At 39.4% G+C, this 13231-nt stretch overlaps 1 protein-coding gene across 1 annotated transcript in view; it reads left to right on the plus strand.

Annotated features, from left to right (window-relative positions):
* DNAH5 (dynein axonemal heavy chain 5) overlaps positions 1-13231 on the plus strand; it is a 234944-nt gene that overhangs the window by 121956 nt on the left and 99757 nt on the right. Inside the window, exons 36-41 of the mRNA XM_072958846.1 lie at positions 2844-3022; positions 3396-3583; positions 3921-4115; positions 6240-6374; positions 7220-7327; positions 9255-9408. Coding sequence (XP_072814947.1) covers positions 2844-3022; positions 3396-3583; positions 3921-4115; positions 6240-6374; positions 7220-7327; positions 9255-9408 — 959 coding nt within the window. The remainder of the gene's footprint in view (positions 1-2843; positions 3023-3395; positions 3584-3920; positions 4116-6239; positions 6375-7219; positions 7328-9254; positions 9409-13231) is intronic.

The raw sequence follows: 13231 nt of genomic DNA on the forward strand, positions 1-13231 counted from the left end.
CTGGTTCTGTTTTGCAGACAGATTCATTTGTATTGTTTTTTAGATTCCATATATAAGTGATATGTTTGTCTTTCTCTGTCTAACTTGCTTCACTTTGTGTGCTATTTTCCAGGTCCATCCATGTTGCTGCAAATGGCAATATTTTATTCTTTTTTATGGCTGAGGAATATTCCATTGTGTGTGTGTGTGTGTGTGTGTGTATCACATCTTCTTAAACAAATTATCTATTGATGGGCACCTGGGTTGTTTCCATGTCTTGGATATTGTAAATAGTACTGCTATGAATATTTGGTTGCATGTATCCTTTTGAATTAGAGTTTTCATCTTTTCTGGATATATGTGCCGGAGTGGGTTTGCTGGATCATATGGTAGCTTTATGTGTAATTTTCTAAGGGACATCTATACTGTTCTCCATAGTGGCTGTACCAGTTTACATTCCCACCCATAATGTAGAAGGGTTCCCTTTTTTCCACAGCCTCTCCAGCATTTATTATTTGTAGACTTTTTAATGATGACTATTCTCACCAGTGTGAGGTGATCCCTCATCGTGGTTTTGATTTGCCCTTTTCTAATAATTAGATGTCCCTTTTGGCCATCTATATGTTTTCTTTGGAAAAGTGGCTGTTTAGGCCTTCTGCCCATTTTTGAATTGGGTTGTTTGCTTTTTCAATATTGAGTTCATCACTGATAATACATTCTTTACCAAACTTTCCTTTCATTTCTCCTTAAGCATGTCCTGTAATCAAAGAGTCTGTAACTAAACCAAGCTCTCAACAAAGAAAAATACCTTCTTGAAAAATATGTACCATAATTGTCTTGGAGAGTTTTTCAGTGTTTTCGACTCGATGTTGTTTAAGGTTAAGAACGAAAAGTGTTTCTGGTTTCTGTGCAGTGAAATGCTTCCAGAGTACTGTGAATACTTAACAGTAACACTGCATGTTAATGAGTCCTCAGTCATGGGGTTGTTCATTGTTCATTTGGTGCCGTGATCACATTCTGCATCTCTGAGTCTGGTAGCTACTGGGACAGGAGGAAGCAGACAAGGGTGTATGGCTGGACCAGCACAAGCCATTTATTCAACAAATGTTCATAAAGCACATGGTGCCTGGGGGTTAGGCAAGTAGCTGGGGGTGCAAGTGTGAATTAGAGTTTGTTCCTGACAGCAGAGACCTTACGGCTGTTAGTGGGGAGGCAGGAAGCTGTAATAGAGCTGTGAAAAGGCCATAAAACCACATAAAAGTTCAAAGCCATCCATGAATGATGACATTTTTGAAAGCAGCAAAGAGACTGGAAAGGAAAGTGGAGAAGGGAGGGAGTGAGATACACATACATGTAGAAGGCTCTGGGGAGAGTCATGTCAACATGTACATGAAGATGCTCTGGCAGATCCAGGCTTATCTCTGAAAGGCAAGTTCTAGAGGGTGTGGGTACAGCAGAGCAGTTGGACTGAAGCCCCACCCATTGGAGAAAGTGAAAGATGTCACCTGGCATGGCTGCCCATCTTTTACGTAAATAGTATCATTTCTTTATGGCAACTTAACAACTTGCTACTTCTTCAGTTTAAATGCAAACCCAAATGACCTCAGTTACAGAGATGGTTTGCAAGACAGGGCACCTGGGTGGCCAGAGTTCTTGGAGATTTAGCCCTTATCCTGAAAGTGTGGACATCTCCTAGATCTGGGCAAGGTGAGGACTTGGCGGCCCAATAGGCTGGTTCAAGTCTCAGCTGTCTCCCCTTGATTCTGAGAAACAGTATCCCGTCTCTATGAGCCTCTCTCCCCATCTGTAAAGTGAGGACAGTGACAGTAGCTTCCCTGCAGGGTTCGATGGGGTTGAAGTGAGATATGTAGGTGGTGCTCCTATAGCATCATGTTAGCTGCTGTTGCACAGACTGCCCTGCAAGGGGTGATAAAAGTTCAAGAGATAAGACCTTGTGTTAAAAGGCAGAAACAAAGTGAGCTCAGGTGTCCTTCTGAGTTTACACTCACAACATCTTTGGATCCAGGCTCTGTGTGCCTTCAGGGCTGAGTCATTTACTTGCCTTTTTAGGAATCTGGATCCAATAAAATTGAGACCCTGGGGGCTTCCGGTGGGTGTGCTCTCGGCTCGTTCCCACCTTTCATGCTGGACAGTAGCTTTATTTTCTTCAAAAAAATTGCAAGTCCAGATGAATGCTTTAGAGTTTGGCCATAAGAAAGTCCTACCCCTTTTATAGCTCTGGGTGATGCTGGAAAACAATAATTCATCAGCAAGTGATCATTTAATTGTTTTCCTTCACAGGCATTCTTGCATTCTCTCACCAGAATCTTTTATCTGTTGATATCGTATTGTAATATACAGTAGAATTTATTTGCAGGTAAAGCAGATGCTCCTAGAAATAGATTTAAGGTGTGATTATTCAGCAATTTAAATCTCATGTGACCATTGTTGCCAAGTTCATCAAATTACCAACTCTTAGATTCAAAAGGGGATTGATCTACTTTAACCGTCTCCAATCTGTTTCCTAGAATACTATTCTTTAGATGTTAGTAGATTTTTGTGAAGAAGTTGCCAAATAAGTTTTGGAAATGCTATGTACTCTTTTTCATCCTTGGACATTGACAGTATACATTATCGTAAAAAATCTTTAACCTTTTACAGAGTTTTAAAACTTACTTTATCCTTAACACATGTTAATATATGGATAAGTGCATTTTAGAATGAAGTTTTGGACATGTTGCATAGGGACAATGGCCAGGATCTTCCGTTTTTTAATTTCATGCGAGTTTTATTTCACTGTGATATCTTAGAAGGGTCTTTCAGATGCCAGTGGGGTGGTTCTAGTGATTTCTCTATCCCTCTAGGTGTTATATCACATTGGCTCAAGCTCTGGGGATGAGCATGGGGGGAGCACCTGCTGGTCCTGCAGGAACAGGCAAAACAGAGACCACCAAAGATATGGGACGATGTCTTGGGAAATATGTTGTGGTTTTCAATTGTTCGGACCAGATGGATTTCCGAGGACTTGGACGGATTTTTAAAGGTGAGGGTAATATTTTTTATTTGATGAGAAATTTAAGCTAAGGTGGACTACCTTGTTGAGATTTACTTTTCAATGTTTTAGTGTCATTTTCCAACTTTGTAAAACTTTTTGGAAAACCTGAATCTTACCAGCGTTGTGTGGGTCAAATGTCAATATCACTTGCCTTTGTAATGTTCCTAATTTATCACTGCAGATTGAGTTATTGTGTCACGTTGTGTGTTATTTTGGGGACGTTTTGTGTATGATCTATTTGTTCAACCTTATTTTTGAACAAACTTACCTCTGGCTTGTCTTGGCAGCTGCATGATGCTCTTTTCCTTGGTTTTCCAAAATTATATACTAATTGGATTTTCTGTTTAATTTCCCTTCTAAGGACTGGCACAGTCTGGATCCTGGGGCTGTTTTGATGAATTTAACCGCATCGACCTACCAGTTCTCTCCGTTGCAGCCCAGCAGATTTCCATCATTCTGACATGTAAAAAGGAGCGTAAAAAGTCTTTTATTTTTACTGATGGGGATAATGTGACTATGAACCCTGAATTTGGACTTTTTCTGACCATGGTAAGGAACCACAGGAAGAGCTATGGAACTTCAGCCTTCTTATCACAGTTTTCCTGCATCTCCCTGGTCACGTGTCACTTATTTTCTGTGAATGGAAATTGGGATTGTAATTTTCACTCCTGCTTGAAAGCCTTCAGTGTTAAGTAGCACTTGTATCAGCAACTCATAATCTAGTCTCTCCACTTAAAAGGACGGCGAGATACATGAATGAATTTTCCAGTTGTCATTCCAGATTTGCTGTCTGTGCGTAACAAATCTTTTAATATCGTGTTGATGTGTTGCACTTGTTCCCCGGTGATGGTATATCATTCATCCTTGGGTTTGCTTTTCTGTACAGAATCCTGGCTACGCTGGGCGACAGGAACTCCCTGAAAACTTGAAGATTAACTTCCGCTCCGTGGCCATGATGGTCCCTGACCGACAGATTATCATAAGGGTGAAGCTGGCTAGTTGTGGCTTCATTGACAACATCGTTTTGGCCAGGAAGTTTTTCACGCTCTACAAGCTGTGTGAGGAGCAGCTTTCTAAGCAGGTGCGACGTTCTGAAGGTCCCTATGTGCGGAGACCTGTTTAAATGTTCTATTCAGTGGAATTTTCTCATTTAAAAAATTGCAGAAGGGCTTATTGACAGACTGCCTCATTTGATACAGAGTAGAAAGTAATACTACACAAATGATTTTAATACATTGTTTTACTAAGTACATTTGAAGAAATTAATATTTATGGCATAGAAATGAAGCAAATAGTATCTGAACTGACAAAAAGTCAAAGAATTATGGATATTGATAGTTGATCTTTATTCCACCTGCACATTAACATAATGTTTTATGTTTCCTCATGGTTTCGAGGAGCCTCTCCATCCAAACGTCTTTGAATCTAGGTTATTTTAGCTTCTACCTGCAGGTTCAGCTACATTATATTTGCACTCAAAACCTCCTTGGTTTCTTCTGCCCATGGCAGCCTTCACCCACTCATTGTTCTCTTTTCTACACTGTTTCTTGTATGTAGAGAAATCCCCCACACCACTGACTTCTGCCCTCTTCTCTAATTTCACTTCTGCTTCCTTCACCCCTCCTGCCCTTGTTCACAAGGTCATCGTCAAATAAAATGAGTCCATGTGTGCAAAACTATTGGCCCCATGCTGGTCCCTTGGGGAACATTCTGTGAATCTCCCTTTGTGCCCACAGATTTAACGGAGTCTAACTCTGATAGGTTTTCCATGATTAATTCCACCAGCCAGCCCTTTCGAGTTATTGTTACTCGTATGCAATTTTGCTCATATTTTTATTTTATTTCCATGATTAGAACTTAAACTCCTGGAAGGCAGAAACTCAACCTGAATATTTTTGTGTGTCGTATCCTCTAAATGATTAGCTTTAAGTGAGGCACACTGCTCCTAATTATCTTAACAGATAATGTTTTTTTCTTATGGGTTTCTTTTTTACAATGGTAAAAAATATGTAACATTAAATTTATCATCTTAACCACTTTTAAGTGTACAAGTGTACAGTTCAGTAGAGTCAAGAACATTCACGTTTTTGTGAAGCAGACCTCCGTGACGTTTTCCATTTTGTACAACTGAAACACTATACTCATTAAACAACAGCTCCTGCCTTTCCCTTCCCTCTGCCCCTGGTAACCACTGTTCTGCTTTCTGTTTGTATGTATTTGACTGCTTTCAGTCCCTCAGATAAGTGGAACCATACAGTATTTGTCTTTTGTGGCTGGCCTATTTAACTCAGCATAATGTCCTCAAGTTTCATCCACGGTGTAGCTTGTGACAAGGTTTGCTTCCTTTTTCTGGTTGAGTAACATTCCCATTTACGTACATGCTGCATTTTGTTCATCCATTCATCCGTTGATGGGCATTTGGGCTGCTTCCGCCTCTTGGCTGTTGTGAATAGTGTTGCCATGAACATGAGTGTGCAAATTATCTTTTTGAGACTCTGCTTTCGGTGCTTTTGGATATACCCCCTGAAGTGGGAGGGCTGGGTCATATGGCAGCTCTATTTTAAAATTTTTGAGGAATTTCCAGGGATACTGTTTCCTGTAGTGGTTGGATAATTGGTTTTTAATTATTCACTTTATATGTGCTGAAATTGGGCATGATTGAGCTTTTATAAATATATATCAAGGGAATAACAAAGCTAGGGGTAGGTTTGACGTTCTGATTTGTCCTTATTCTCCCCTGACCCTGGGTGATCGTGGAATGTAGCTACTTTTCTCTCTCCCCAATTCCCCTGCCTTTTAACCTTATATGATGGTCATGAGTGAGGTCAGGGCTTAATACTGTTTGGAGTTTTAGCTTTCAAGATATGAGGGTATTTTCCTATGGGTGATTGATTAAGAAGAGGCTCAGGGGGACATGGATACTCCAAGAGGAAATTTGTTCCTTCCTCCCTGTCAAACTCTGTCTATTAGTTCTGATCTCAGGACTTAAATTAATGATGGTTCAGGAGCGGACTCTTGGGTATTCTCCATTTGCTCAAAAAAATCTACTGATAAAAATGTTTATTGCTCCACCCACTGTACAAGTTTTCTAAAGTAAAGTCAGGATTTATTCATCATTGCAAATGGGTTTTCTGCCAAATCTGTACCGTTTTCATGGGTAAGTTAATATTAGAAAATAAACCCCAGTGTTCCACTTATTCTTCAGGTACATTATGACTTTGGTCTGCGTAACATTCTGTCAGTTCTGCGAACACTGGGAGCAGCAAAAAGAGCCAGCCCCAAGGATACAGAATCCACAATTGTCATGCGTGTACTACGAGACATGAATCTTTCTAAACTGGTAAGAGTCACAGATGGAAGTGTTCCGCCCACTTAAATATCAGTTTAACTAACTGAGTGCAAAAGAGATTTAGAAATATTTATTTAAAATGCTCGCTTAAATTCTTAATTATCAGATAAAGCGCCGGAGAGCACAAGTTTAAATTAATCCTTTTTTCAGAAGTACTTTTTGTGGTGACTCACATTTAGCGTATCATATGCCTATTCTGATAGAATTGAAACGGATTTTCAAAAATCGCCATGTTACGTTTCCAAATACCTTGAATCATTTTTGTGTTTTAGAGCAAAAATCTCGCCTTCTTCAAAGGAGATCTTGGCAGGAAATTATATGTAAATTTGACAAGTGTGTAATCATTTCACACTCTGACTTCACGGTAGAGACTGACAATCAATTGTCCAGTATCAGTGGATCTATGTATGGGGTGACAGGATGATATATTTTTATTTCAGTATAAAAATAGGAACCAAGTTCTAACTCATAAGTTTGCCACTATATCTCATTTGAAAAATTCTTTAAGTTAAAATTCTAATTTAAATGAGAAATTCTAGGTTATATAATAACTCCCCAAACTGGTTATTTGATGTAAAATATCTCAGGTAGGCAGTATTTTCTTTCCTTCTATTCCACTCCCTCCCCCCCCATCTTCTTCCTCCTTCCCTTCCTCCTTTTTAAAACTAATTTTTGATTTATGAGCAACATGATGAAAATATTTTCAACTTCAGAGCCAGTGATATTTTATTAATTACTGGCTGTGATACAGTAATCTCGGCTGAATTGGGCATTTTCAGTTGATCTGACGTTGTGCCAAAATAGTTGGAATGATTTGCCTTTATTTTCTTTTTTAGATTGATGAGGATGAACCCTTATTTTTGAGTCTGATTGAAGATCTCTTCCCAAATATTCTTCTGGACAAGGCAGGTTACCCTGAACTGGAAACGGCAATTAGTAGACAGGTAATGTATTTCACGGGACGTCGAGTACTGTGTCCATTTCATCTGAATTTCATGGGAACCTAATGGAGCCGGTGTGGCCTAAATCTACGGCCTCCAAGAACAACACCGGCGGATGGGATGACTGCTTTGGGAGAAGTCATTGCACATCGTGAATGATAGAGGTCTTCTTCCAGGGGTCTCCTACTGTTGAACAATCATGTGTCCAGCTAGCCATGTGCTAGTGGCCCGTGGTTACTGATGGTGAACATTCCACGCTGGATTCCCAAATGGAATGTGATGGGTCAAGAGGTGCTGGTGGGTCTTGGCCGGCTGCGTTGCCCGTGTGTGGCTTGGTTCTCTCTGTGGCCCTGGTGTTCACCACGTTGCTTTGATCTCGGGACTCCTGCCTCTGAATGTCTTTGGCAATGATCTCATGTGGCTCCTCCGCTGTCACTCTTTCTCCCCAGGCTCAGGACCACTTGTGATTTCTTCCTTGGGCCCTGGGGATCCATCATGTCAAGTGTCTCGTAAGGTGTCTGGATTTCCCATGATACTTGGTGCAGCTTCAAATTTTTATAGTCTTCCTAGGAATGGAAATGAGTCATGAAAAACCTCATGCCTCAATTTCCTTTCCTATGGAAAAGAGCTTGGGAGAAAAAAAAGTTTTATAGAAATGGCTGATTAGCTCATATTTATAAAATACATTTCAATTCTTTAAAGAGATTTGTAATAAAAATCAAATATGGTATCATGTAGTGGATATTTTCCCTTTAAAAATCAGTGTATAAAAATCTTAATCTCCTAATCATGTAAAAGTGATAACTCATTTGCAAATGGCTTCTTCATCATTTGGCCAAATTAACTGTAGCATTGCCTACAAAAGCTAAATGTAGAGTAGTTAATGGGGTGACTTACGTTAGTGATTTGTAGCATATGAAAAATCTGAAGAGCAAATACATAGCATAAATTGACACATGGTTACTGTCCCAAAATTACTTAAGTAAAAATAAAAGCATTGTTTATACTGGATTTAAGCATAGCTGATGGTTAAAAGCATGGACCATAAGGCTGGATTTTCTGGGCTCAAATCTCTGCTCTATAACTTTATAACTAATAATCGTGGGTAAATTGCATAGCCTCTTTGTGCCTCAGTTTTCTTCTCTGTAAAATGAATATATCAATAGTGCTAATCTCATAGAATATTACACGTAGAATAGTGCTTGGTGGAGTAGCTTCCATGCATGTATTTGAAGGGTGGAGGGTATAGCTCAGTAGTAGACTGTGTGCTTAGCATGCATGAGGTCCTGGGTTCAATCTTGTGTATTCCCCTTAAAAAAATTAATACTTAAATAAAATAAATAAATAAACCAAATTACACCCCCACCCAAAAAAAAGAACTTCCATACATGTGTTTGATAGATGTCTAAAGACAGTCAGTCAATTTGGTATGCTTGAAATTACCTTGTTAAATTAAATATCATCTTTTAAATTAACAATTTAAAATGCATTTTAAATTCTTAAGTTGCTCCTAATATGTACATTCAATAACATGTTAATATGAATGTATTCAATTCCCAAAGACAAACGTAGGTGTTTCTTGTTAATTTTCTGGGCTATCATTTTGATTATGTTAGCTTGCTTTTTGTCTATGTATAGGTACTTGTTATGCACTATTTTAATTGTGGTAAAATACATACCACAAAATTTATCATTTAAAGTATTTTTAAGCATACAGTTCAGTGGCATTAAGTACATGCACTATTGTGCAAATGTCACCACTGTTCATCTGCAGAATTTTTTTCATCTTCCCAAACTGAAACTTCATATGCGTTAACGGTAATTCCTCACACCTCTAACCTCACTGCATGTCTGTACTTATTCTGAGCACAATGATGAGTCCTGATAGCTGTTCATATGGCCCAATGTGGGGATTTTGTTACATTTTCAGGTTGAAGAGGCTGGTTTAATCAACCACCCTCCTTGGAAACTGAAGGTCATCCAACTGTTTGAAACACAGAGAGTGCGGCATGGAATGATGACCCTGGGACCCAGTGGAGCAGGGAAAACCACGTGCATCCACACCTTGATGAAAGCCATGACAGGTAAGGGGGCTGCCACGCTGCATGACTCTGGGCAACACGTTTAAATAGTTGTGACACGTGTGAATGCTCCAAGGAGGACACTAAGGTAGATATGTTAATATATTTTTATAGGAGGGAATGCTGCTTTATTGAACGTTGAGTATGTTTTAGAGATAACATATTAAATTAATGGACCAGAGGGGAAAAACAATTTTTCTTCAGCTTTATTGAGGTATAATTTTGACACATAACATGTTAAAGTTTAAAGTGTACAATATGTTGATTTGATTCATTTATATGTTGCAAAATTATTATCACCCTGGCATTAGCTACCACCTCCATTGCATCACATAATAACCATTTCTCTTTTGTGATGAGAACATTTAAGATCTACTCTCTTGGAAATGTTCAAGTATATGATACGATATTATTAGCTATAATCACCATGCTGTACATTAGATCTCCAAACTTGTTAATCTTATAACTGGAAGTTTGTACCCTTTGTCCAGTGGCTTCCCATTTCCCTCACCCCCCAGTCTTTGGTAACCGCCATTCTACAATCTGCTTCTCTGAGTCTGACTCTTTTAGATTCCACATGTAAGTGATGTTATACAATGTCTGTCTTTGTCTGACTTATTTCACTCAGCATAATGCCCTCAAGGTCCATCCATGTTTTTACAAATGTCATTTCTCATGGTTGCATACTATTCCATTGTATATGTATACCACATCGTCTGTTCATTTATTCCTTGACAGACACGTAGGTTGCTTCCATATCTTGGCTTTCTGAATAATGCTACAGAAAAAACATTTTTAAAAGTGATTTTATGCACTGTGCTATATGTTTTACATGGCTTTCAAAATGATTGTGAGATGTGGCTATTATTAACCCCATTTTGTACAAAAAAGTCAAGGCTCGATTTTGGAAATGCTCAAGGTCAAAAAGATGGTAAGTAATGAGAGTCAAAGTTAAGGTCAGGGCCCATTAATGAGAAACCCAGACTTTTCCCAGTGTACCATACCATTTCCCAATAATAACTTGATACAAGATGCTACCTCTCAATAAATAATTCCAATCTCAACTCTTAAATTCTATGTATTGAAAAATCTTCCTAATTATAAACTAATTTTCCACCCAGAATCAGATATTTTTCTTATGGAGTGAAATAATGCATTTAATTTCCAGATGTCCCTAAGCCTTACACCCAAGTCCCTAACTCGAGGTCATCTAGGGTTCATGGATGTTGCCACGTTTATGATTATTCCTATATTCTCTGGTTCTGATTAGACATCAATGACTTTCTTCCTAAACGTATTGATAGCCCTTAGCTGTGGCAGTTAAGTTCCAAAATTTCCCAGAACTTTGGCTGTTGGAGTGCATCCTACATTGTCCCAAAGGGAGAAGCTGCCTGGCTGGGTTTCCAGTCAGCTGGTGGAGCCCCAGTGCACTGATACTAAGTTGGTGGTTGGTGGCGATGGTGTGTATTTGCTCTACTGACCTGCACTCATTGGATTTACTCTGAGTTTCCTCAGTTAGGAGGAAGTAAATTCTGTACATCAGGAATCTGCCAGGGGTCTTCACACTGAGATAGGTGCTTTCAGCTGGCACAGACCTCCACCCAAACTGAAAGGTCACACCCGCAGGACTTACCACGTGGTTTCACATGTGGCGTTAAGATTCTGTTTTGGGATTTTTTATGTAACGTTAAAATGACATATTCTCCCTCTCAAGTTATGCTTAATAATACTTTTATTGTTGTTATGAAGCTGCCTCCTGTCAACAGTAAACTACAGATGCACGTGGTACAATGACTTGAACAAAATGAGTAGGAAATACGAAACACTATGTGTACTATGATTGAATTGTGTAGTCAGTATGGTGTCTCTGGTTTCGGAGAAGTTCTTTGCAAAGATGAACTAGTTATTAGACTACTTTCTGTTTATTAGCCTGTTCTTGGCTTTAGTATGTAGGGTAAACATTTGTTATGTTAAAGAATCCATTGCTTCTTCCTGAAAACTTTAATTGTCCAAAAGATTGAGAAGGTTGGACTTCTACTAGACCCATGTATGTTACTTGTTCCTTTATTCATCGTGTATTTGCTCATCAAATATCTTTGATGTTTTGTACTTTGAGTTTTGTACTAGAATTGAAAAAACAGGCATAAAAAAAATGGCCACGTCTTCAAGGAGTTTACAGTGCGGTGGAGTGACGCAGGTAACTGTAACTCAGCATGGAAGACTGGACGGGAGGACGATTTGGACCGTTCTCCTGTGGGCAGAGGCAAAGGAGATCTGAAACCTTTCCAAGGAATCCTAGAAAGGCTTACAGAGTGGGTTCTACTTCACCTGAGGTTTGAAGGTTGAGTAGCAGATGGATAAAAGGCATTCTTAGCAGAACGAAGAGGCAGAGCAGGTAGGAGGGGACTGGCGAGAGCACGATACACCTGGAGAAGTGCTTTGGCGTGGAGGAAATGTCGTGTGTGTGTGCGTGGGGTGAGGGAGATGAGGGGCTGTAGCAGATGCCCTTGGTGCCCAGTGCCACATCCCTCTTGCCCTTCCCTGCTACAGATGTAGCTTTTGGACAGTTTCTCCCCCAAACGCCAGTGCTGTCTCCCAGTTTTTCAGCCCTGTGACTTTCCTTGAAGCTAGGAAACTGGAAGAAGGGGCTGGATGGAAATTAGTGCTCCCGAGGCAGCCATTCCCTCAACCAGTGGGGGGAAGAGCAAATGTCCCATCTCCTCCTGTCTTTTATGGGACACTCCATCTGTGACCAGCTCACCAAGGAGCCCTTTATGGGTTTTCTCTCCTTTCCTTTCTCACTCTTTTTTCCCCCTGAATCCAAATTCCCAGTACCCATGTCTTTGTTTGAGGCTTTGCTTTCAGGGAGGATTCAAGTTAAGTGTGGATGGCATGGCATAGAGGCTTTGTAGGTCATGCTAAATATCTAGATTTTATTCTGTAGGTGATTGGAAGCCAGAGAGCTGGGGAGTGATGTGACTAGCCCTGTGTGTAGAGGAGCACCTGGTGGCCATGTAGAGAAGAGACTGCAGGACAGGAGAGGCTGTCTAGGGACCTCCGTAAGGAGGTGACAGCAAGAAAAGGGCGGTTGCTTTAGGACAGAGTCCATGAAGACAGAGTGATCAGGACAGTCAAGCAGTGCCTAGGAAAAGAATTAAGAGGAATTAGTTTAACCAACAATTTAAAAGTCAAGCATTTTTTTCTTATCAAGCTCTTATAAAAATGTTACGGTATTTTAAATGAAAATGATACAATCTACCTATAACTGTAATGAAATAATTTTTGATGATTTCTCTTGTATGGGCAACAGACCAAGTCCAGTTTTCACCTATGATGCTGTCATACATTTGAAACGTTTTCTGGCCTTTTGTAGAGTGTGATTAGATTTGAAAAAATGTGTTCCCAGTCTTATGGATGTCGTTTACTGAAAAAGCTGAACTGTGATTAAGCTGAACTTTAGCATCTTAAAATATTGCAAATAATTGCCCTGATTCTTCTTGTGATTTTGAAAAAAGAGAACTAAGATCTAATTTTCTTTTTCTTTCTTTTTAAATCTAATTTTCTAAATGGGTTTTCATTTCCAATGTGCACATTTATGTCTGTGTGCCTGTGTTTGTCCATCTTTCACACAGTATGTAATATTCTAGCATCTGTTTTTTTTTAAGTTTATACCTTAAGCCTTATTCTTTGATTTTCTGCTTATTAACCACAGTCCCCTACATACAGAATCTGTCTTATTTAAGAGTAGTTTTAGGGATTGAAAGATTTGAATGCCTTTTTTTGAGACTGGCCACCAAAGAAAAATCCTTGATTCCTGTTAACATTA

This window comes from Vicugna pacos, chromosome 3, assembly GCF_048564905.1.
Source record: "Vicugna pacos chromosome 3, VicPac4, whole genome shotgun sequence".
NCBI classification, from domain to species: Eukaryota; Metazoa; Chordata; class Mammalia; order Artiodactyla; family Camelidae; genus Vicugna; species Vicugna pacos.